The sequence below is a fragment of the Mustela nivalis genome (assembly GCF_964662115.1).
Source record: "Mustela nivalis genome assembly, chromosome: 5".
In the NCBI taxonomy this organism is placed as follows: Eukaryota; Metazoa; Chordata; class Mammalia; order Carnivora; family Mustelidae; genus Mustela; species Mustela nivalis.
This window is the reverse complement of record NC_139024.1, coordinates 23460072-23484326: the sequence shown is the minus strand read 5'-3', so window position 1 is coordinate 23484326 and position 24255 is coordinate 23460072. Positions and strand designations below refer to the sequence as shown.

The 24255-nt window shown below is 39.3% G+C and overlaps 1 protein-coding gene across 7 annotated transcripts in view; it reads left to right on the top strand.

Annotated features, from left to right (window-relative positions):
- AFG1L (AFG1 like ATPase) overlaps window positions 1-24255 on the top strand; it is a 220742-nt gene that overhangs the window by 31081 nt on the left and 165406 nt on the right. For 6 of the 7 annotated variants that reach the window (XR_014312179.1, XR_014312180.1, XM_082732073.1 and 3 more), the window contains one exon: window positions 8564-8787. Coding sequence is in view for 4 of the 7 variants with exons in the window: in XM_082732073.1 (XP_082588199.1) it covers window positions 8564-8787 (224 nt within the window). In the remaining 3 variants the exon portion in view is untranslated. Of the gene's footprint in view, window positions 1-8563; window positions 8788-24255 lie in introns of those variants that run through there. The other variant, XM_082732076.1, reaches the window with a different exon arrangement.

The following is a 24255-nucleotide window of genomic DNA, read 5'->3' as shown; positions in this document are numbered from 1 at the left end:
GAGGTGTAACCATCGTTACAGAATCATACAGAGTATTTTCACTATCCTAAAAATCTTCTGTGCTCTGTCTTTTCCCTCCTCCCTGCCTCCCACCCTTTGTCTACCACTGATCCTTTTACTGTTCCCATCGTTTTGCCCTTTCCAGAATGTCATATAGTGAGAATGTCTGACCTTATAATATCCAGCTTTTTCAAATTGGCTCTTTCACTTAGTTATAGGCATTTAAATTTTCTCCATGTGTTTTCATGGCTTGGTAGCACATTTCTTTTTAGTGCTGAATAATATTCCCTTGTCTCGATATACTAATTTATTTGCCCATTTGCCTACTGTAAACATCTGGAGGCAGAGTTTTTTGGTGGATTAAAATTTTTAACTCCTCTAGGTGAATACCAGGGAGCATGATTGCTGGATTATATAGTAACAGTATGTTTATTCTTGTAAGAAACTGCCAAACTATCTTCTAAAGCAGTTTTAGCATTTTGAATTCCCATCAGGAATGAATGAGAGTTTCTGTTGCTCCACATTCTGGCCAGCATTTGTCAGTGCTCTGCATTTTGGCCATTCTAATAGGTGTATCGTGGTTTGCCATTGTTGTTTCAGTTTGCATTTCCCCAATGACATATGGTGTAGAGATTTTTTCATGTGCTTCTTTGCCATCTGTATATTTTCTTTGCTGAGGTGTCAAAGTCTTTGGCCCATTTTTATTTTATTTATTTATCTATTTAAATTTTATTTATTTATTTGACAGATAGAGATCACAAGTAGGCAGAGAGGCAGGTAGAGAGAGAAAGAGGGGGAAGCAGGCTCCCCACTGAGCAGAGAACCCGACGTGGGGCTCGATCCCAGGATCCTGGGATCCTGACCTGAGCCTAAGGCAGAGGCCTTAACCCACTGAGCCACCCAGGCACCCCATTTGGCTGATTTGTAAATTGGACTGTTTGTTATCTTGTTATGAGTTTTAAGAGTTCTTTGTATATTTTGTACAACAGTCCTTTATCAGATGGGTCTTTTGCAGATATTTTCTCCCATTTTGTGTCTTGACTTCTAATGATGCCATGACATTGGCTTTCACAGAACAAAGTTTTAAATTTTAATAAAGTCTAGCTTATTGATTATTTCTTTCATGGATTATTCCTTTGGTGTTGTATCTACACAAGATTATTTATGTAGGTTTCTTCTGTGACCTTTATGACCTTTATGTTTCTCCTATGTTGCCTTCTAGGAGTTTGATAGCTTTGTGTTTTACGTTTAAGTCCATGATCCATTTTGAGTTGGAAGGGTGCTAGATCTTTTACATTTTTCTTCAGATTTCTTCTTTGACCCATATATTAGAAATGTATTGTTTAATCTCTGTATATTTTAGAATTTTCCTGTTGTTTTTCTGCTACTGATTTCTAGTTAAATTCTGTTGTTGTCTAGAGCAGACATTGTATGATTTCTTTTAACTTTAAGGTGTGTCTAATAGCCTGGAATGTGGTCTGTTTGGTGAATGTTACATGTTATGTGTTAAATCAATTAAGAATAAGGAAAGTAAAAGTTTTATTTTACTTTCACTTATTCCTTCTTAAACATTCTTTCTTTATGGATCTGACTTTCTGATCCATATTATTTTCATTCTTTCTGAAGAGCTTCAGTTAACATTTCTTGCAAGGCATGTCTTCTGGCAAAAAATTCCTTTAATTTTTTTATTTGAGAAAGTCTTCATTTTTCCTTTACTCTTGAAAGGTAACTTTGCAGGATTCGGAATTCTAGGTTGGTAAGTTTTTTTCTACCAATAATATTTCACTCTACTCTCTTCTGGCTTGAATAGGTTTCTGAGGAGGAGCATAGGTTAGGTATATTTTTCTTCGGCTTCTTTAAGGCTCCCCCCCCCCTTTCTTTCTCTCTTTCTTTCTTTCTTTTCTTTTCTTTTTTTTTTTTTAGGGGTAGAAGAAAAGGGAGAGCAAGACTCTTAAGCAGGCTTCATTCCCAGCATGGAATCCTGTTTGGGGCTTGTCATGACCCATGTCAGGATCACGACCTGAGCTGAAATCAAAAGTGAGATGCTTAACTGACTGAGCCATCCCAGTGCCCTAAGACTTTTTCTTTATCTTTGATTTTTCTGTAGTTTAAAAGTTATATGTCTAGGTATAATACTTTTGGCATTTATTCTACTTGGCTTCCTGGATCTGTGGTTTGGTGTCTGTCATTTATTTGGGAAACTTCTCAGTTATTATTGTTTCCAGTATTTTTTCTGTTTCTTTCTCTTTCTTCTTCTTCTGGTATTCCCATAATGTATATGCTATACCTTTTGTAGTTGCCTAGTAGTCCTTGGATTTTAGTCCCTACCCCCTTCCCCCAGCTATTCTTTGCCTCAGAGTTCTGAAGAATTCTATTGATACATCCTCAAGTGCTAAGATTCTTTCCTCACCTGTGTCTAGTTTACTAATCTCATCAAAAGCATTCTTCATTTCTGTTAACAGTGTTTTCAATCTCTAGCATTTCTTTTTGGTCCTTTTTTTCCCCTAGGATTTACATCTCTCTGCTTATATTGCTTAGATGTTTTTGTATGCTATCTACTTTATACATTAGAGCCCTTAGCACGTTAACCGTAGTTGTTTTAAACTTCTGGTCTGGTAATTCCAACATCCCTGCCATGTCTGGTTCTGATGCTTGTTTCATCTCTCCAAATTGTTGTTTGCTTTTTAGTATATCTTGTAATTTTTTCTTGGGCATGATATCCGAGTAAGAGGAATTACTATAAATAGGCCTTCAGTAATATGGTGAGATGTGGGGAGAGGAAGTGTTTTATGGTCCTATAATTAAATCTCCATGTTTTAGGGAGCCCACGTGTCTGGATTATGAGCTTCAGAAATGTTTTTTCTTCCCTCTTTGGTGTGATAGCACGAGTGGGCTGGAGTTGAGCCCCATTTCCTTTCTCCCATATGGAAGGCTAGAGTTGAGTGGAGTTGGGCATTTTCCTTTCCCCAGGTCAATAGGCTCTGATAATACCTAGCAGGTTAGGTTCCTTAACTACCTTCCCCTAAGAGCAGGCCTTGTTAGGAATAACAGAATGCTCTGGTATATTTTAAAATGGTTTCAGTTGGTGGAGAGTGTGATTTTTGATCTCAGGGTTGTGAGTTTGAGCCCTGCACTGGGTTTCAATATTACTTAAAAATAAAATCTTAGAGGTTTCTGGGTGGTTCAATCCATTAAGTGTCTGCCTTCAGCTCAAGTCATGATCCCAAGGTTCTGGGATCGAGACCTACCTACATCAGGCTCCTTGCTCAGAAGGGACCCTGCTTCTCCCTCTGCCTATTGTTCCCCTGCTTGTGTGTGCTCTCTCTCTCTCTGACAAATAAATAAATAAAATATTTATTAAAAAAGTGAAATCTTTTTAAAAAAAGGTTTCTTTTCCCCTGTCCATGCCAGAAGCACAGGGGGATTTTCCCATACTTCACTAAGAACTTGGTTGAATTCCTATAGATAAAATTCAGAAAAGTGTGAGTGCCCCCTCTATAACTGGGTACCACTGGAGTTTTTAACTCTTGAGTTGTCCATATTGAGCTTCTAGCAATTTTTCAACTATGTTTTAGGTTTTCCTGCCTGGTTTCCACTTAAAAGTCTCTCCTCTTGTAAGCTATTGCTATCTGTATTTGCCTGTACTTCTCTTTAATCTGGGTGGCAATGGTTTGCCCTGAATCTTCCCTTGTATTATGGAGTTGAGAAGAGATGTTGGTTTTTCAGTCTGTTCAGCTTTTTCATTGTTAGGATGGAATTGCAACTTTCAGGCTCCTTACGTGCAAAACTGGATAACCGCTATTTCTCTTTTTATGTCTGCTGACTAGCTCAAGTGATGTCTTATCTTCAGTGTGCCTTGATTTTCTTTAAAAAATGCAAATGAAGTATACAGTACTAAATAAAGATGTTAGGCTAGTAAAAAATAACAGTAGAAGCAAAGAACAGTAATCCTCTCTAAAGGCAGATGCCAAGAGAAACAACATACTTTGCTCACAGTCCTGATCTTTCCAATGACTAATTTTAAAAATTAGCTATTTGATGATTGTGAGAAGGAACATGAAGACTGAGGAGTAGCTTCTGGGTTTGGCAACAGCAGGTCTTGGATGGGCTTGACAGAAGCTATCTCAGTAGAACCTTGACCACAGTGGGTTGGGAATTGAGCAGGAGTTGAGGGAGTTGCCAGAAAAAATAAAGGTAACTTTTTCAAGTGGTTTTGCTGTGAAGGAAAGGAGGGTAGAGCAGATGTCTCATGACTGGGGGATCAATGAGGTTTTGTTATTATAATTTTAAGACAGGAAAGGGTTGCATTGGTATGAAAAAGCAGGTAGAGAGGGGGAAGGTTGATGACATAATACAAGGCTGGTTAATGAAGAGAATGACATCTCTGGAAAGGTAGGAAGGGAGGGCATTCAAGATTATTTTTAATAAGCACCAATTATGTACCAGGCACTTTTCACTGGGCAGTACAGCATTGAACAAAGCAGACAAAAATTCCTGTCCTCAAAGAGCATATACTCAAACATCTACTCTGGTGGGGACAGACAGAAAACAAAAAGTACAAAAGTATAATATATGGCCTTTAATATAGCTAAATCTAGTGGTTCTTGGCACAGATATATGTCATGTATATAAGAATATATATAGTAAAATATACATTAAAATACCAGAGTATATCATACATTTTTTTTAAGTTTTTTTTTTTTTTTTTTTCAATTTATTTGACAGAGAGATAGAGAGCAAGCACAAGTAACATGGGGCTCGATCCCAGGACCCTGGGGTCATGACCTGAGCTGAAGGCAGATGCTTAACTGACTAAGCCACCTAGGTACCCCTTGCATAGTTGTGTTTTGTGTTTGTGCATGGGGAGGGAGGGTTGTTGTTAACCATTTCATACTCTTACTAAATTGCTTATTTCATGAAATTTGTTTTTTTTTTTTTTTAAAGATTTTATTTATTTATTTGACAGAGAGAAATCACAAGTAGATGGAGAGGCAGGCAGAGAGAGAGAGAGGGAAGCAGGCTCCCTGCTGAGCAGAGAGCCCGATGCGGGCCTTGATCCCAGGACCCTGAGATCATGACCTGAGCCGAAGGCAGCGGCTTAACCCACTGAGCCACCCAGGCGCCCTGAAATTTGTTTTTCATTTGCATATATGTGTGTGAATATTGGGTCATGATACTCAGGAGGGTTTCAAAATTTGAAGGTCACCGGTTAGAGGATAAGAAAGCATCAGTATCCTTGCTGGAATGAGCAAGAACTCCAAGGCTAAGGAAAGAGAAAAGGATGCGGCAAATACAGGCGAGTCTGGAGGTTTGATGGTAGGGAGCTGAGGGACTTTGAAGGATGGTGAGATTTTGTGAGGGAGAAATTAGGTTGGTAGAGATTGGAAGAGGAGGATGTCCAAGTCAGGGAATCTGTATGAACAAAGGCGTGACTATGAAACGAAGGAATTGAAAGTGTTTGGGACACAGTAAGTCATACTTTTGACTAGAAGGCAACTCACATTATTGAAGCTACCTTTGCATTTTTCCATTCTTACTAGCTTCATGACATTTCTGCTCTTGCCCAACTTAATTTGGGCTTTGATTATTTCCCACTTAGAGTAGTTTCATAACCAGTTTCTCTGTATCCAAATTCATTTGACTTGCTAATGCCAGTTAATCTTGATACATCACTACTACAATTTTTTCCCTGCTACCCCCTCTTGAAATAACAATAAAAAAACCCTGGTGTTCTCTTTTACCCCATTACACATTACATGTGGTAGACAATCATTTCTTGTATCAATGGCTGCTTTTTGGAGAGTAGAGGGGACGTTGTCTGGAAATACAGGCTGGGGCCCTATTATGAACGTCTTGAATCCTTGAATGAGGACACTCTTTTTGGGGATCACCAAAACTACCTTCAGGTTTGATGATTTGCTAGGAGGGTCCACAAGACTTAGCATATAGTTGTATTCATGACTATGATTTATTACAGCAAAAGGATATAAATACAATCAGCCTGGCTGAAAGGCATGTTGGGCAAAGTCTGGAAGAAACTAGGTCCAAGCTTCTAGGAGTCTTCTAGTGGAGTCACATAAGAAATACTTAATTTCTCCAGCAATGAACTGTGACAACAGATGTGAAATGTTTTCTATTAGGGAAGCTCATTAGAGATTGAATGCCTAGGGTGGTGGTGGTGGGGTGGTGGTCTCATAGCTTCTCTTTGCATAGCATGTACCAAAAATCTGGCCAGATAGAAGGAAACTAGGTGTTCAGCATAAACCACGTAGCTTGTACATGGTACAAATAGTGTAGGCACAATAAGTCACTCTTTCCATTTTTGGGATTGGTGGGAACCCTCTTGGAATCCAAATTCCCAGCCAAGAGCCCACCTTGCAAGTAAACACTTCTAAGGACAGTAATCTCAGGCCTGCTGTGCTAACTCTTTTCTGTACACTCTTTGTACTTAATGTGCTTCTATCAAGTGGAAATGGGGCTTCAGGGGCTTCTTTGGAAGTGGGGGTGGTACAGTTATAGAAATGAGGGAGATGGGAAGAGCATGGGATTTTGTGCCCCCCCTCCCGTTTTTTTCTTTAATAAATTCAGGATGGCGTGGAAGGTTTTGTGTATTTAAAAAAAAAAAAGGAAAGAAAGAAAAAGAAAAAAAAGATGCTGCTGTTAAAATTATGTTTGATATTTGAAAACCACTCCTTTAAACAATGAGATGAATTTTAAGAAAAATATTAATAAAATCCCAGTTTGGATTTTAGCAACATTATCTGTGTAGGTGATGGAAGCTTTTTCCAGATCGTGAGTGGTAAATTTGGGGCAGTGGAGGTGATCAGAAGCAAGGAGGCCAAGCCAGAGATCATGAGAGCGCCAGCTAGGGTGGTTAGCATGAGGAAGAGTGGGAGGGATGGATTAGAGATTTGCCCCACAAAGTGAGTAGTATCAGTGGATGATTGGCTGAGGACCTGGCTGAAGAGCAAGAGAGAAGTTTATTCATTTATGTAAAAATCCAGTAGGTGGCCCAGGGCTGGTTTGGCAGCTCAGCTTTGTTGGAGAACTTTGCTCTGCTTTGCGTTCTGTGGGCCTCTCCTTGCCAGGCTGGCTCTTCCAGCTGCAGGCATCACACTTCATTCCAACTAGAAGAAGGGGAGGGGGAGGGGAACAAGGCATGCCTTTTTCTTTAAGGGCATGTACCAGAGCTGCACATGTTTCTGCTCACATCCCATTGGTTAGATCTGGTCATAGGGTTGGGCCTGGCTGCTGGAGAGGCCAGAAATGGGTTATTTAACTGGACAGCCTTGTACCCAGCTAAAACTATTCAGAAAGGAAGAATAGCCAATAGAAGACAGCCCTGCCCTCTCCCCAACACTCGTGGTTTATTTAGGATTTTCTTTCCTTTCTTGGGAAAAAGATGGAAATAACATTGACTGTTAATTTTCCCCGTAGGGTATGTAATTTTCCTATTACTGAAACAATGGAAACACGGTATTCAGTGAAACAAGGATAATACTGGCAGTGTATCTTTGCAAAATCTTTGATTCAAAGAAGGGCGCCAGCCCTGTCTAAAAAAAGTGCCAGTTTGCTGCTATTTATTGTTGCTTCTTAAAACTACAGAGAGAGATAGGCAATAATATTATAACAACTTTATATGGTGGCACGTGGTAACTGCACTTACTGTGGTGAGAGTGGTGTAAGGTATAGAATTGTTGAATCACTGTGTTGTCCACTGGAAACTAATAGAACATTGTATATCAATTACACTTACATAAAAGAAAAAATAAAAATAGAATGGGAGTTACTTGCTCATTGTACCTGGCCCAGATAAGGAATAGAGTTATGATTGATCTTGCCATGGCCAATCATTTCTCTCCCAGGAGAGGCTAAAAAAGGATCAGAAGACCTCACTGCTTTGAAACAGACACTCTGCTCTGTTTCAACTCTTTGTGTTCAACTTAAAAGTTATGGCCAAGGAAAGGAATCTTACAAGCATTGAAATCAGTATAATATTGGAATGCTGTATGGTTTCCGGTAGGGAATACAGGGGCAATAGAAAACCCTTTGTGACTAATCTCTGTGTCTGCCTTGATACTTAAGAACCAGAATGAGGCTTAACTCAAAGGTGCCGGCCCAGCTGTGGGGGAAGGATCTGATGAATGCAGGTGGCCCATTTAATGGAGTGGAGGCAAAGCATTCTATGGCAGGTTAGGTTTTCTAGAAGTGGAGTTACAATGATAGCTTATGGGTTTGAGATTTACTCTTTTATTAGGATGAGATGATTATATTCATTGAACAAAACGTGTTTTATCTTTTTTATTTTTTTAAGTAGTTTCCATGCCTAAGGTGGGGCTTGAACTCATGACACGGATATCAAGAGGCTCACCCTCCACTGGCTGAGCCCACCAGGTGCCCCAAAATGTGTTCTATTTTTATCAGAATGAGATTTACAATAACTGTTCACATATATATACTTGAAAATGAAAGGTTTTAATGTGACCATTAAGAAACTTATAGAGTTCTATGCAATCCCTTTATTTAAGGGAGTCTAAAATTTTATGTATATTTTTATTTATAGCCTATACAGTTCAGACACCTGAGATTACATCTCCGATTACGGCTGCAGAGGTTTATTCAAAAGCTTTGGCTGTTTGCAATGGCCCACTGGACCACTATGACTTTCTGATCAAAGCTCATGAGCTAAAAGAGGATAAGCATCAAAGAAGAGTCATACAGTGTTTGCAGAAACTACAGGAGGACCTCAAAGGATACAGGATAGAGGCAGGAGGCCTTTTTTCAAAGGTGAGTTTTGTGTGATATTAAAGAAGGAACAGTTAAAAGTAAGCATTTTATAAAATAGATTAAATAATGCAGTCGGTACAATAATAAAACTGCTTAAAATTTCTCACTGGTTCCTTTTTCTTTTTTTTTTTCCTTAAGATTTTATTTTTTATTAGAGCATGAGTGGGTGGGAGAGAAAGAGGCAGAAGAAGCTGAGTTGGGAGCCCGATGCAGGGCTCCATGCCAGGACCCTGAGATCATGACCTGAGCTGAAGGCAGACACCTAACCAACGAGCCACCCAGACACCCTTCTCACCAGGTCCTTTAAACAAGCTCTGTTAGATCCCCATTCCTGACCTCTTAATGCTCCATGGCTTTCTTTTACCTTTGGCGGGGGGATTCATATACCTTCATATTTAGGTAATGATTGATGCCATCTAGTCTAAATGAAGATTGTATAATTTAAAAATTCCCCCTCCCTCTAGCTCAGGCCTGTCCCAGGATCAACAGTGCAGAAGGTGGGGTGATTTGTTCTTCCCCTTTCCCTCCTCCTCGTGTGTCTGCTTGCCTGGCTTCTCTAGGGTCAGGATGAGAGGATGGAAGATTAGAGCAAAACAGCAAATTCTTAAGTGAGCAGTAAAGGCCTTTTGTGTGATAGACACTGACATGCTAGCACTTTGTTGAGGGGCTCACCGGTGGGTTCTTCTGGGCTCCCACGGGAACCTCCCCACTGCTCTGCTTTTGGACCTCTTATGACTCTGCTTGAGCCCCTTGCTCCACTGCATTCTGCTGGTAGCCCTTGCCTTTGCACTTAACCTTCTTGGCTGGGCTCCTGATAGGGCAGCTCTACCCAGTACACCTTTCATGGTGTCTACTTAGACCACAGGAAGCATAATACACAGCATAGCATCTCCTATTTTCAATCCCTGTTCCAGCTTCAGTTAGCTCATGGAGGCCTACAACAAGTTCTTCCATGGAAACTTCCATAGTCTGCTTTGGTAACTGCATGTGGATTTCCTCATCTAAACAAGCATCCCGCTGGAGAGGGGGTTGCCCATCTCATCATACACTCAACCCTAATCTCTTTGTATGCTTCCCTTGGGGGCCACCTGCTTTTGGCTTGAGGTTTATGCGGGGGAGATGCTACCACATTCCTTACTTAGCTAACAGCTTTCTACCTTGATTACATTCTTCAGGTCTACTTTGGTTTTAGGGCTGTTTTTGCTTCTTTTTTTTCTTAAAGTAATTCCTGCGTGGATATGACTAATACCTCTTTTTAGATTGTAGGGGAACTTGTTTCTCCTTGTTCTTAGCTTTGAGCTTTTACTGAAATTCTGAGACAACAGAAAAACTCCCATTCCTTTTTTAAAAAAAGTCTTTATTTATTTTTTAAATTTCTTCTCAGTGTTCCAGAATTCATTGTTTATGCATCACACCCAGTGCTCCATGCAATACGTGCCCTCCACAATACCCACCACCAGCTCACCCAACCTCCCACCCTTCTTCCCTCCAAAACCCTCAGTTGTTCCTCAGAGTCCACAGTCTCTCATAGTTCATCCATCTCCCCCTCCAGTTTTCCCCAACTCCCTTCTCCTCTCCAGCTTCCCATGTCCTCTGTGATATTCCTTATGCTCCACAAATATCCGAAACCATATGATAATTGACTCTCTGCTTGGCTTATTTCATTCAGCATAATCTCTTCCAGTCCTGTCCATATTGATGCGAAAGTTGGGTATTCATCCTTTCTGATGGAGGCATAATACTCCACTGTATATATGGACCATATCTTCTTTATCCATTCATCCGTTGAAGGGCATCTTGGTTCTTTCCATGGTTTGGCAACTGAGGTCATTGCTGCTATGAACATTAGGGTACAAATGGCCCTTCTTTTCACGACATCTGTATCTTTGGGGTAAATACCCAAGAGTGCAATTGCAGGGTGATAGGGAAGCTCTATTTTTAATTTCTTGAGGAATCTCCACACTGTTCTCCAAAGAGGCTGCACCAACTTGCATTCCCACCAACAGTGTAAGAGGGTTCCCCTTTCGCCACATCTCCTCCAATACATGTTGTTTACTGTCTTGTTAAGTTTGGCCATTCTAACTGGTATAAGGTGGTATCTCAATGTGGTTTTAATTTGAATCTTTCTGATGGCTAGTGATGATGAACATTTTTTCTGTTAGCCATTTGTATGTCTTCTTTGGAAAAGTGTCTATTCATGTCTTCTTCCCGTTTTTTTTTTTTTTTAAAGATTTTATTTATTTGTCAGAGACAGGGAGAGAGAGCGAGTGAGCACAGGCAGACAGAGAGGCAGGCAGAGGCAGAGGGAGAAGCAGGCTCCCTGCCAAGCAAGGAGCCCGATGTGGGACTCGATCCCAGGACCCTGGGATCTTGACCTGAGCCGAAGGCAGCTGCTTAACCAACTGAGCCACCCAGGCGTCCCTCTTCTTCCTGTTTTTTGACGTGATTATCTGTTTTGTGTGTGTTGAGTTTGGGGAGTTCCTTATAGATCTTGGATATCAGCCCTTTGTCTGTAGTGTTATTTGCGAATATCTTCTACCATTCTGTGGGTTGCCTCTTTGTTTTGTTGACTGTTTCCTTTGCTGTGCAGAAGCTTTTGATCTTGATGAAGTCCCCAAAGTTCATTTTTGCTTTTGTTTCCTTTGCCTTTGGAGACATGTCTTGAAAGAAGTTGCTGTGGCCGATGTCGAAGAGGTTACTGCCTATGTTCTCCTCTAGGATTCTGATGGATTCCTGTCTCATGTTGAGGTTTTTTATCCATTTTGAAAACTCCCATTCCTTATCCCATTGTAGAAGCCACTGTCATCAGCAGTGTCTTCTTCAAATTATGAGGGGTATTAATAGTAAGAAGAGTTAGAATATGGTTCAACCAAAGTAACCAGTTTTCCACATGGAGCACTGGGTGTTACACAGAAACAATGAATCATGGAACACTACATCAGAAACTAACAATGTACTGTATGGTGACTAACATAACATAATAAAAAACAAAAGAAAAAAAGAATCTAGTTTTCCTTTAATTGACTGGCCAACCATCCTCGCCCCACATACAAATATCCTATTCTTACGAGGTCTTTAGAGGAAAGGTAATATATAACAAGTTAGTAGTACTTGATTTAAAAAGTCTAATCCAAGTTATTTTACTTTTTAAGAAGCATGTTAGAGTATACTTACATAGTTTTATTTTTATAGAAAGAAAAATGCTGTCATTGCGTTAACATCTTTTGGTTTAATGGATTAGGGATTCATCTAGGTTACAGAAAGAAATGGGAGATTTAAAATAGACTACATATGCAAATAACAGTGAAGGGCTTCTCCCTTATACAGCCAGGTCTCCCGGGGCCAGAGCCTGAGGCTCTGCCTCAGTTGCTCTGAGAGCGTTGGTGACTAGACTGTCAGGAGTCACATGCACCTGCTGATTCTTGCTCCAGTGCTCTTCTGTTCGTGTAATTTGCTTACTCTGTTGTTCCTTCCTCTGTGTCTGTTTCTACTTCCGTTTGTCCTACCAATCTATTCTTTTTCTGTATCTGTGGTTTAAATTCCCTGATGGGAAACCCAGTCGCTTTATCCCTGTTTGGGCAGAGCTTCATACCAGGTTTATTGGAGGCCATTAGCCAGTGTAAAGATAGATCTCTGCCCAAGGTACCATTCAGGGCTCCTGTGATGATGGTGGGTCTCTCAGAAGTAGACTGTGAGTGTGAAAGCCGCTAAGACAGGCGGGCCCAGCGTCATGGTTATAGGAACTAAAAAGGAATTACCCCTTTTGATGGCCACCTCTTCTTCATCAAACACTATTTCCAAAAGTTTATAAGCGAGTAAAGAACAGAAGTTTGGAAAACGTAGACTGCTTATGGACTGTGTCCCTAATTATAGTTTGTAATACAGATGGTCTTCCAAATAAAATATTGGCTTGCTTCTGCGTCACAGCCAGGAAGCAGGATGTTTTACTTAACTGGGTTTTTGGTTATCTGAGAGTGAAATTGCTTTCACGAGTTTTCTATTTTGTTCCCTTTCTGATCCACTCCCTTTTAGAAATACCGTCTTTTTTCTTCCTCCCCACTGTATCATCCCTAGGGCTCATCTTCCTGTGATTGGTGAACTTACAGCCAGTGAAAAGTATCCTTTAGTTATTAATGTATCTGGCTGCCAATTCAACAACATTTTTTTTTTTCTTTAAAATAATTGTTTGGCTCTTCTCAGGGGTAATCTCCCATACTTCCTCCTTTGACTTGTAAGTAAATAAGTAAACGTAATATTTACTACCTAGAGCCCCTGGTTTTAATGTGTAGTTGTAATCTTATATAAGTAAGAGATTTGACATCTCAGGTAGTTTTAAATGTGTCTAATGAAAGCTTATATTTGTTTGATCTTAATGCATATGTGATTAATTTTTTTGTAGATAGATCAGCATTTCTTTGTGGTAGTGTATGTCCTGTAGATTCTTAAGCTTGCCAAATCTTTAACATTGAAAAAGACCCACACATCTAATGTAATCTGAGCAAAACATATATAAAAGCTTTAGTTTTGGTTTGCTTTTTAAGGAGATAGAAGTTTATTGAATAGAGGAGAGGAAAGGGGTCTTTTGCCCTCACAGGCTTGGGCAGTCTGACCTGTTTGCCCTCAGACCTTCAGATCACACCAGGGAGCCACCCTGTGGCCAGAGATCTTCAGTGGTCTGAAGAGTACTCGGGTTAGATTGCTAGAAGGCTGGAAAGAGAAAGGAGAGGGAAGGAAGAATCCCTCCCTAGAGCAAGAGGGGCATCCCCTCATCATTTTGGGCAAGGGCAGTGTAGCTGTTTCCCCCTGGGGGGCTTTGGATCCTCATTCAGGAGTAACCTTGGCCAGGGGTGGGGGTACAAAGTCTCCCGTATGGGCCACCGGATGTGGTGTCTCTCCCAGTCAATGGGAGCCCCCAAATGTGGGGCAGCTGATCAGGTGGAAACCGGCAGTGTGGGCGGTGAAAGACGTCACCTGAGCAGAACAAAGAAAATCAAAGTTTACTGAGTACATTGCAAGGGAGTGGCAGGCAGCATAGCAAAACAGGGACTGTCTGCCAAAAAGCTTTAGTTTTTGAAGATTGTAAAGATGCCACACACCTATTTCTTTTTTTTTTCTCCAAGTTTTTATTTAGATTCTAGTTAGTTAACATACAGTGTTCTATTAGTTTAACAGTGTAATATTAGTTTCAGGTATAGAATTTAGTGATTCAACACTTAACATGTAGTATCTGGTCCTCATCACAACACCCCCTCCTTTTATTTATTTATTTATTTTAAATTTTATTTATTTGTCAGAGACAGAGCACAAGTAGGGGAATGGCAGGCAGAGGGAGAAGCAAGCTCCTTGCTGAGCAGGGATCCTGTGTGGTACTTGATCCCAGGACCCTAGCTGGGACATGGCCTGAGCTGAAGGCAGATGCTTAACTGCCTGAGCCACTCAGGTGTCCCAACACATGCCTTCCTTAATTCTCATCTCCCGTTTAACTCATCACCCCCCTCCCTCCCCTCTAGTAACCATCAGATTATTCTCTATAGTTGAGTCAATTTCTTGGTTTGCCATCCCCCACGTTCTTTTGTTTTCTTTCTTAAATTCCACATATGAGTGAAATCATATGGTATTTTCTCTGGCTTATTTTGCTTAGCGCTATACTCTCCAGTTCCACCCACATTGTTGCAAATGGCAAGATTTCTTTTTTTCTTTTTTTTTTAATGGCTGAGTGATATTTCACTGTGTGTGTGTGTGTATGTGTGTGTGTGTTTGTGTGTTTGTACATATCACTGTTATTTACCTGTTTGTCAGTTGATGGACATTTGACTCTTTCCAAAATTTGGCTGTTATTGATAATGTTGCTGTAGACATCAGAGTGCTTGTATCCCTTTGGCTTAGTATTGTTGGATAAATACCTAATACAGCTTTGCTGGATCATATGGTAGTTCCCTTTTTAACTTTTTTGAGGTACCTCCGTACTGTTTTCCAGAATGGTTGCACCAGCTTGCATTCCCACCCACAGTGCAAGAGGGTTCCCCTTTCTCCACATCCTTACCAACACCTTTTGTTTCCTCTGTTGTTAATTTTAGTCGTTCTGACAAATGTGAGGTCATATCTCATTGTAGTGTTGATCTGTGTTTCCCTGATGATGAGTGATGTTGAGGATCTTTTCATGTGTGTGTTGGCCATCTTGTTGTCTTCTTTGGAAAAAATGTCCGTTTGTGTCTTCTGACCATTTTTTTTTTTAACTGTATTATTTGTATTTTGGGTGTTGTTTGATAAGTTCTTCATGTATTTTGGATACCAACCCTTTATTGGATATGTCCTTTGCAAATATCTTCTCCCATCCAGTAGGTTGTCTTTTGGTTTTGTTGATTATTTTTTTCACTGTGCAGAAGCTTTTTATTTTGATGAAGTCCTAATACTTTATCTTTGTTTCCGTTTCTCTTACCTTTGGAGACCTATCTGTTAAGAAGTTGCTATGGTTGATGTCAAAGAGTTTACTACCTGTGTTCCCCTCTAGGATTTTAATGGTTTCCTGTCTCACATTTAGGTCTTTCATCCATTTTGCATTTATTTTTGTTTATGGTATAAGAAAGTGGTCCAGTTTCATTCTTTTGCATGTAGCTGTCCAGTGTTCACAAAACCATTTGTTGAAGAAACTGTTTTAAAGAGACTGGATATTCTTTCCAGCTTTGTCAAAGATTAATTGACCATGTAATTGTGAGACCTATTTCTTCTAAAAGTAAACACTGATATGCCAAGTATCAGAGAAGTAAAACTTGGGCTACTAGGTCTTTTTTTTAGTGAAAGGAGAACTTTATTTTTAGATGTGTTGATTTTGGAAAGTAAGATTTATGATTTTATTTTTTCCCTCTAAGAGTATTGAGAATTATAGATCTAGGGATACAATATGATAATTTGATACTCAGTATTACAAAATGATTACCACAATAAGGTTAGTTAATATCTCTATCCTCTCACATAATTACCATTTTTTTTTGTGGTGAAAACCTTTATGATATACTATTTTAACTTCTCTTGAATATATGATACAGTATTTATAAAAAAATTTTTAAATTGAATTTAATTAACAAATAGTATAAAAATAGTATAACATAATAACATATTAGTTTCAGAGGTAGAATTTAATGATTCATCAGTTGCATATCACACCCAGTGCTTATTCCATCAAGTGCCCTCCTTAATGCCCACCCCCAGTTACCCCATACTCCCACCCTTTTCCCCTCCAGCAACCCTCACTTTGTTTCCTATGATTAAGAGTCTCTTATGGTTTGTCTCCTGCTCCGTTTCCATCTTATTTTTCCTTTCCTTCCCCTATGTTCATCAGTTTTACTTCTTAAATTCCACATATGAATGAAATCATATGATATTGTCTCTCTCTGACTTACTTGTTTCACTTAGCATAATACCATCTAATTCCATCCATGTCATTACAAGTGGCAAGATTTCATTCTTTTTGATGACTGACTAATATTCCATTGTGTATATATTTCACATCTTTATTCATCTGTTGATGAACATCTAGGCTCTTTCCACCGTTTGGCTATTGTGGACATGTAGACATTGGGGCAATAAACATTGGAGTTCATGTGCCTCTTTGAATTACTGTGTTTGTAACCTTTGGATAAATACCTAATATTGCAATTGAAGGGTCATAAGGTACCTCTATTTTTAACTTTTTGGGGAACCTCCATACTGTTTATAATATAGTATTGTTAATTTTATTTATTTATTTTAAAAAAGATTTTATTTATTTATTAGAATGAGCACTGGGGGAAGGGGCAGAGGGACAGAGAGAAACAGACTCCCCACTTAGCAGGAACACTGATGTGGGATTTGATCCCAGAATCCAGAGATCATGACCTTTGCTGAAGGCAGCCACTTAACTGACTGAGCCACCCAGGTGCCCCACAATATGGTTAATTTTAGTCCTCATGCTGTGCATTAGATCCCCAGAACTTATTTATCCTATAGTTGGCAGTTTGTATTCTTTGACCAATATCTTGTCATTATCCCCAGCCACAGTAATCACCATTCTACCAATTTGGCTTTTTCAGAATTCTGCATATATGTGAGAAAATACAGCATTTGTCTGACATATTTCACTTAGCAATATGGGTGTGTGTGTGTGTGTGTTTCTTTTAATATATGGTTTATGCTCACCATGGAGCTTGAACTCATGATCCTGAGATCAAGATTTGCACATCCTACTGGCTGAGCCATTTAGGGGCCCTTGGGCACTTTTTATTTTATTTTTTATTTTATTTTTAAAAGATTTTATTTATTTGATAGACAGAGGTCACAAGTAGGCAGAGAGAGAGAGGAGGAAGCAGGCTCCTGCTGAGCAGAGAGCCCGATGCAGGGCTTGATCCCAGGACCCTGGGATCATGACCTGAGCCGAATGCAGAGGCTTTAACCCACTGAGCCAACCAGGCGCTCCCTTTGGGCATTTTTTAAAAAAATACTTATTAGAGAGCTAGAGAGATAGAGAGCAAGCACACACACAAGTGGGAAGGGCAGAGCATGAAGGAGAGAGAATCTTAAGCAGACTCTCTACTAAGTAAGGAGCCCAGTGTAGGGCTCAGTCTCAACCCGGAGCAGAAACTAAGAGGCAGGTGCTTAACATACTGAGCCATCCAGGGGCCCCTTGTGCATTTGTTTGTTTGTTTGTTTTAAGATTTTATTTGTTTATTTGACAGACAGAGATCACAAGTAGGCAGAGAGGCAGGCAGAGAGAGAGAGGAGGAAGCAGGCTCCCAGCGGAGCAGAAAGCCCAATGTGGGGCTCGATCCCAGGACCCTGGGATCATGACCTGGGCCGAAGGCAGAGGCTTTAACTCACTGAGCCACCCAGGCGCCCCTGTGCATTTTTTTTTTAATTTTTTAATTTTTTATAAACATATATTTTTATTGTGCATTTGTTTTTAATGCAGGTATTTAAACATTCATTATAGTGAATGTTCTTTTTTTTTTTCCCCATTGTACTCCTAAGGAGCTTGCTGTAAGGCTAAGGTATAATATTAAAATAAAATGCACCTTTACAACATGTCTGAATTATTGATGAGAATAAAACTGGTACCAGTCTATGAGGCTGCTTTTACCTCTCTGTATAACAGTATTCCCTCTAATAAAAATTTGAAAGAGTTATGAGCAGATGACCATGCTTTAGAGGCAAAAACTGTAAGGAATGAGCATTTATGAACACTTTACCTTTGTTATCAAATAAAACTTACAACCAGGTTAATCTGACACATGTAATGTATGCATAATTGTTATTGTGCTGTGAGATAATTAGGCATAAATGGTAAGTAGTTCATGTAAATCACTATAATTAGAATTACTTTTACACAGCCAAATCAAGCATTCCTAGAGTCAGGGAGGGAGAGAATTAGAGTGTGGAGCTACTCTGCAAGTCTCTGTTTCCATTAATCAGGCTATACAGGCAGCCAGGTTTTTCCATCTCTTGGGAGGCGACATCATAGCCCAAGAGGCTTGGGAATAGGAGTGGAAGGCATAATATTCCTTTCCTTTTCCTCCTGCTCTCTACAAAACAATGTTCAGTTTTTCCGTAATGGGAGATTATTCCCAACTTCCTTTTACATCCTATAATTTTTTATTTGGATACCTCTGCTTACCCTCCCAAGAACGGTATGTACGTAACATGGAAAAGACCAGTGTTGCCTTTAAAGTCAGCTAATCTAAGGTCTTCTTGCTTTCCCTGTTCTGGCTTCTAGACCTGGGGACTATGACAGGATACCTGGAATGTTAGTTGTGGCTTTTTAGGAGATGTGGGAGGCCTAGTCTAAATGCCTTTAATTATTAATCCAGGACTAAGCTATTTGTTGTTTATCCTCAGTTCTTTCCTTCTTTCTTCCATCTAAGGGCCTGAGCACTGGTTCTCTCCATTCCTCTTCTTAGAACTGGCATTTCTTATAGGTAGAGTAGGCTGAGCAGCATGATTGAGGTAAAGCTTCCCTGATCCCTTTATCCATTAGAAGATTGTAAGCAACGTTGAATATAAAATGGGCAATATCTATAGTTACAGTTTTATTAAGGACCAGGAATTTAAAAAATTTATTTAAGTGTCTACATCCAGTGTGGGGGCTTGAACTCATGACCCTGAGATCAAGAATTACATGTTCCACCAGCTGAGCCACCCAGGCGCACCCCAAGACCAGGAATTTTTTTTTTTTTTTAAGATTTTATTTATTTATTTGACAGACAGAGATCACAAGTAAGCAGAGAGGCAGGCAGAGAGAGAGGAGGAAGCAGGCTCGCCGCTGAGCAGAGAGCCCGTTGGGGGCTCGATCCTAGGACCCTGGGATCTTGATCTGAGCCGAAGGCAGAGGCTTTAACCCACTGAGCCACCAGGTGCCCCAAGACCAGGAATATTAAAAAAAAAATGTTTCTTTTATCAGATTTTTCTGACAACTGAAGCAAAAGCATTATATCTTAACCTGAGGATGGCATTGTCTATAAGAAGTGAGATCAGGAGTGAAACTACCTTGTTTTTTGAGGACTAATACATCCCAGACTCATTGAAAGTCTGAAATTTGAGAAACAGAGTGTAATGTTCTCTCTCTAGAATAATTAACCAATTTATTCAATTACATTTTAAGTTTTGTCATAATTCCTAAGGTTAAATTATGCCATCAACATAGATGAGAATGTCTTTAATAAGTCCTTTGAAATGAATTTATTTTTTTTTAAAGATTTTATTTATTTATTTGAGTGAGAGAGAGAGAGAGAGAGTGATCTCTCATGAGATCATCGCACGGGAGGGGAGAAGGTCAGAAGGAGAAGCAGAGTCCTTGCGGAGCTGGGAGCCAGATGCGGGACTTAATGCCTGGACTCGGGGATCATGACCAGAGCTGAAGCCAGTTGCTTAACCAGCTGAGCCACCCAGGTGCCCTCCTTTGAAGTGAATTTAAAAGAAAGGCTGTAGCCCTATTTCATAATGTTTAGGATTTGAATTTTTTCTGTCTTTATCAGCCAAAGCTGACTACTTTGGTTATGAAAGCAAAATAGCATAGGCTGTGAAGAGGCATCGTGCTGAGATTATAGTCAGAGCTCTCGATAGGGGTTAGTAAATATTTTCTCTCCAGGACCATGTAGGAAACCTTCTAGGCTTAGGGGGCCATATGATCTTTGTCTTGCTACTCAGTGTTACCACTGTAGTCAAAGCAGTCACAGAAGTACATAAGTAAATGTACTCCAGCAAGTATTTATTTACAAAAACAGGTGTCAGGCTGAGTTTGGTCCACAGGCCATGATTTGCTGATTCCTGCTCTAGATGACTGCTGTCTGACCAGATTTTGAAGGCTGGCTGGCAACTATTAATTATATTCAGCGTTCTGTTTGAACTGTATTTAGTCTTAGTCTAGCTTTCCAATCTAATTTCCCATTACTTTTTATATATCTTTTTTTTTTTAAAGATTTTATTTGTTTATTTGACAGAGAGAGATCATAAGTAGGCAGAGAGGCAGGCAGAGAGAGGGGGATGCAGGCTCCCCACTTGGCAGAGAGCCCAATGCGGGGCTCGATCCCAGGACCCCAAGACCACGATCTGAGCCAAAGGCAGAGGCTTTAACCCATGGAGCCACCCAGGTGCCCCACTTTTTATATATCTTTTATATCTATCCATCATATATATATATATATATATATATATATATATATATATATATATACTTTTTTCTTCTTTTTATATATTCCTGCCTCTTGTCAACAGAACCACTCAGTGTTCCATTATATAGACAGACAAGGCAAAGCAGAAAGTTTGGAACTTGCATGAAGACTTGATACACCATCAAAGTGGCACTGAAAATCAGAGTGGGGGGAAAGATGGTGTAGTCAATAAATAAGGATGAGACGATTGATCATGTGAAAAGTAAAATAAAATTAAGTACTTTTTTCTCATAAACTAAATTACATAGAATTAATGTCCTATACTTAAATTTCTTGGAGAACATATAGAGGAATATCTTTATGAACCTGAGTGAGAAAAGGAAGAATTTCTTACATAAGATATGAAAGCCTAGGGACGTCTGGGTGGGCTTAGGCAGTTAGGCATCTGACTCTTGGTTTTGTCTCAGGTCATGAGCTCAGGGTCATGGGATGGAGCCCTGCGTCGGGCCCCATGCTTAGTGCAGTGTCTACTTGTTCCTCTCCCTTGGCTCCTCCCCCAGCTCCCACTTGCACACTTACTTGCTGTCTTTCCTCTATCTCAAAAGAAAAAAAAAAGAAGAAGAAGAAAAATGGTGATGAAAGCCTAAATTCTGAAGGTAAAGATGGATACATTTGGTACTACTAAAATTTAAAACTTCTAGCCAAGAAAAAGGGTCATAGGAAAAGTGAAAAGTCAGAACACGGACTGGGAGAAAATATTTGCATCAAAAATGACTATGTATTGTTTTCTAGAATGTATAAAGAACTATCAAAAATAGGAAAAAAACTGAGTAGAAGAATGGATGAAGAGTCTGTTTTGGGGGCATGACAAGCAGATGCCACAAAAATGGGTAGATAAATCAGAATGTATTGCTGAAATGGAATGTTGCATAGCATGGGATGATTTCAAAATCAGGATTTAAAAAAATATATTTTATTTATTCATTTTATAGACAGAGATTACAAGTAGGCAGAGAGGCAGGCAGAGAGAGAGGAGGAAGCAGGTTCCCCGATGAGCAGAGAGCCCGATGTGGGGCTCGATCCCAGGACCCTGGGATCATGACCTGAGCCGAAGGCAGAGGCTTTAACTCACTGAGCCACCCAGGTGCTCCCCAAATCAGGATTGTTAACGCTGAGGAAAGAGGACACAAAGGGAGGCTTCAGCTGTATCTAGTGTTTTACTAAAATTTTGAAGTGTGTCGAAATATAAAGATTTGATAAAGTTGGATGGTAGGTAACTAGTTATTTAGTATTCTATCCAATTTAGCCTGTTTATTATATTCTATAATAAAAATATTTTTTAGTGTAATTGTTAGTTATTTCAACAGATTGTTTTAAGTCATTTTGAGGAAATTACAACTTGATAATGTAATTCTAGACTTGTTCAGCATTTGTTTCTTACAAACAGATTGAGGAAGGGGAATTATTAGCACAGAGCTGAGCAAGGCATAGAAAGTACCTTAGACTTTTCAGCCATGGAAATTTTTTCCTGAAATTTCATAAGCTGAATTTTTTTGACCTTAAATCTTTTTCATGAATGCCAGATGTTTCTGAATTCTATATGTGTAGATATGTGTTCATTTAATGTTGGATTTAATCTGAACTTACATTCAGTAATATTTTGTCTTTTTTGAGTAATGTACTCCTTTCAGGTACTGGACAAATAGTAAGCTAAATGTTTTCTTGTCTTTTAAAAGAGAATAAATCTCCACAGTGGACACTGGGGAAAGTAGTTCTATTACATAGCTGGGAAAAGCAAATGATTTTTAGTTTTATAGAAAACTCTTTCATTCTTAGCTAGAAAATGTATCCCTTTGCTTTTTGGAGGATGTTGAATTGTTATAGAAGTTCAATTCAACAAAAAGAGAGTTGTTCCTCACAATGTGCTGGGCTTCATGCTAGAAGCCAAGGATACAGATGTGAATAAGAGTAATGGCTTCTGATTTCAGTCATCCCTTGCTCAGTAGAAGAAATGATCATAGACAGTTACAACTCAGTGAATTAAATAAAAAGTTCAGGTGGGTATGAAATATATACAGGAACAGTCTTTGAGAGCTGACTAATAAATAAAAGGATTTAAAATTTATTCTATAGTATTGCTTCACTTGTGGCTTATAATTCTGACTCAATTATAAGGAAATTTTATGAATCAAAGTACTATTTTTAAAAAATATTTATTTATTTGAAAGAGAGCACAAGCAGAGGGGGCGGCAGGCAGAGGGAGAGGGAGAAGCAGACTTCCTGCTGGGCAGGGAGCCTGATCCGGGACTTGATCCCAGGACCCTGGGATCATGACCTGAGCCGAAGGCAGACACTTAACTGACTGAATCATTCAGGTGCCCCAAAGTACTATTGATTTACTCTTGAAGGAACACATTCCAAACGTGGATATGTACATTAAAATCAACAGCATATGGGAATTTTAGCAATAGAAAGCCCACTTCTCCCTCTGCCTGCCACTCCCCCTGCTTGTGTGCTCTCTCTCTCTGGCAAATAAATAAATAAAACCTTAAAAAAAAAAAACTTAAAAAAATCAACAGCATAAAACCCATGAAAATATATGGTACAAATTCATATATTTAAGTTTATGTGTATTAACTGTGTACTCCTGAGAAGGATCAATGTTACTATATTTAAAATACTTTGTTCAACATGTTCGAAAATATGCTAGATAAAAATATATTCAAATTGCTTTCACATTTGTGTTACTAAAATAAATGAAGATACTGCTGTAGGCATATAGTACTGGCTTTACCATATCAAATGTTTCCACTTCCTGAATTGGTCATGTGACTGTTTCAGTATTAAATAAATTTAGTAGTATTCTTGTAATCATTATTAAGTTTTACTATTAAATGCAATATTTACTATCTACAGAGAATAAAATGTAAATAATGCTTAATAAGATTAATACTTTATAAAAGACTTCTGAGAACCATTCTGTAAAGCTTCCCTTTGTGCTATTAAATAATAGCAATTTTTGAAACTAAGGTTGAGAATTCAAAATTAAATTTGAAGAGAGACAAAAAGAAGTCCCAGATTTCTCAGATTCAGGATGTTCAGTAGATTTTTGTGAAGACTGAATGAAACCTAAAGGCCATCCTATCATTTTCAGGATGTGGGGATTGTGGGGGAAAGTTCAGCACATAGAAAAGGAAAATCAGGATGGTTAGATGGTAGGCTAGGAAAATCCTTTGGTGGAAAGTATTTATGGAGGGCGCCTGGGTAGCTCAGTGGGTTAAACCTTCGGTTCGGGTCATGATCTCAGGGTCCTGGGATTGAGTCCTGCATCGGGCTCTCTGTTCAGCAGGGAGCCTGCTTCCTCCTCTCTCTCTGCCTGCCTCTCTGCCTACTTGTGATCTCTCTCTGTCAAGCAAATAAATAAAATCTTTAAGAGAAAAAAAAAGTATTCGTGGAGTAAGAAAACTGAGTTCTCCATTTTAAGAATGTTCACTTAGATGCACCGGCAACAAGACCTTTGGTTTGGAGGAAGCCGTGGGGAGGAAAGCATGGTAGCAAGGGTGAGAATCTAAGTAGTGGGAGAGATCTCTTTGCAGATGAAGGCCAACTCTTGGGTGAAGGGCACACTCTAACTGGAAAAGCCAACGTAATGTGATATTTTGATTTGTGTTCTAGTAATTTCATTGTTCCTGTAAAGTCACCAGTTAATCTGATTCTGAATTGTTTAGATTTTCCTTTTAATTTCAGTTGTTTTCCCACAAAATCTATTTCAGCCTGAAGTTCAGAGTTGTCCTTCTAAAGCTCTTCACTGGTTGCTGTCACATTTGCT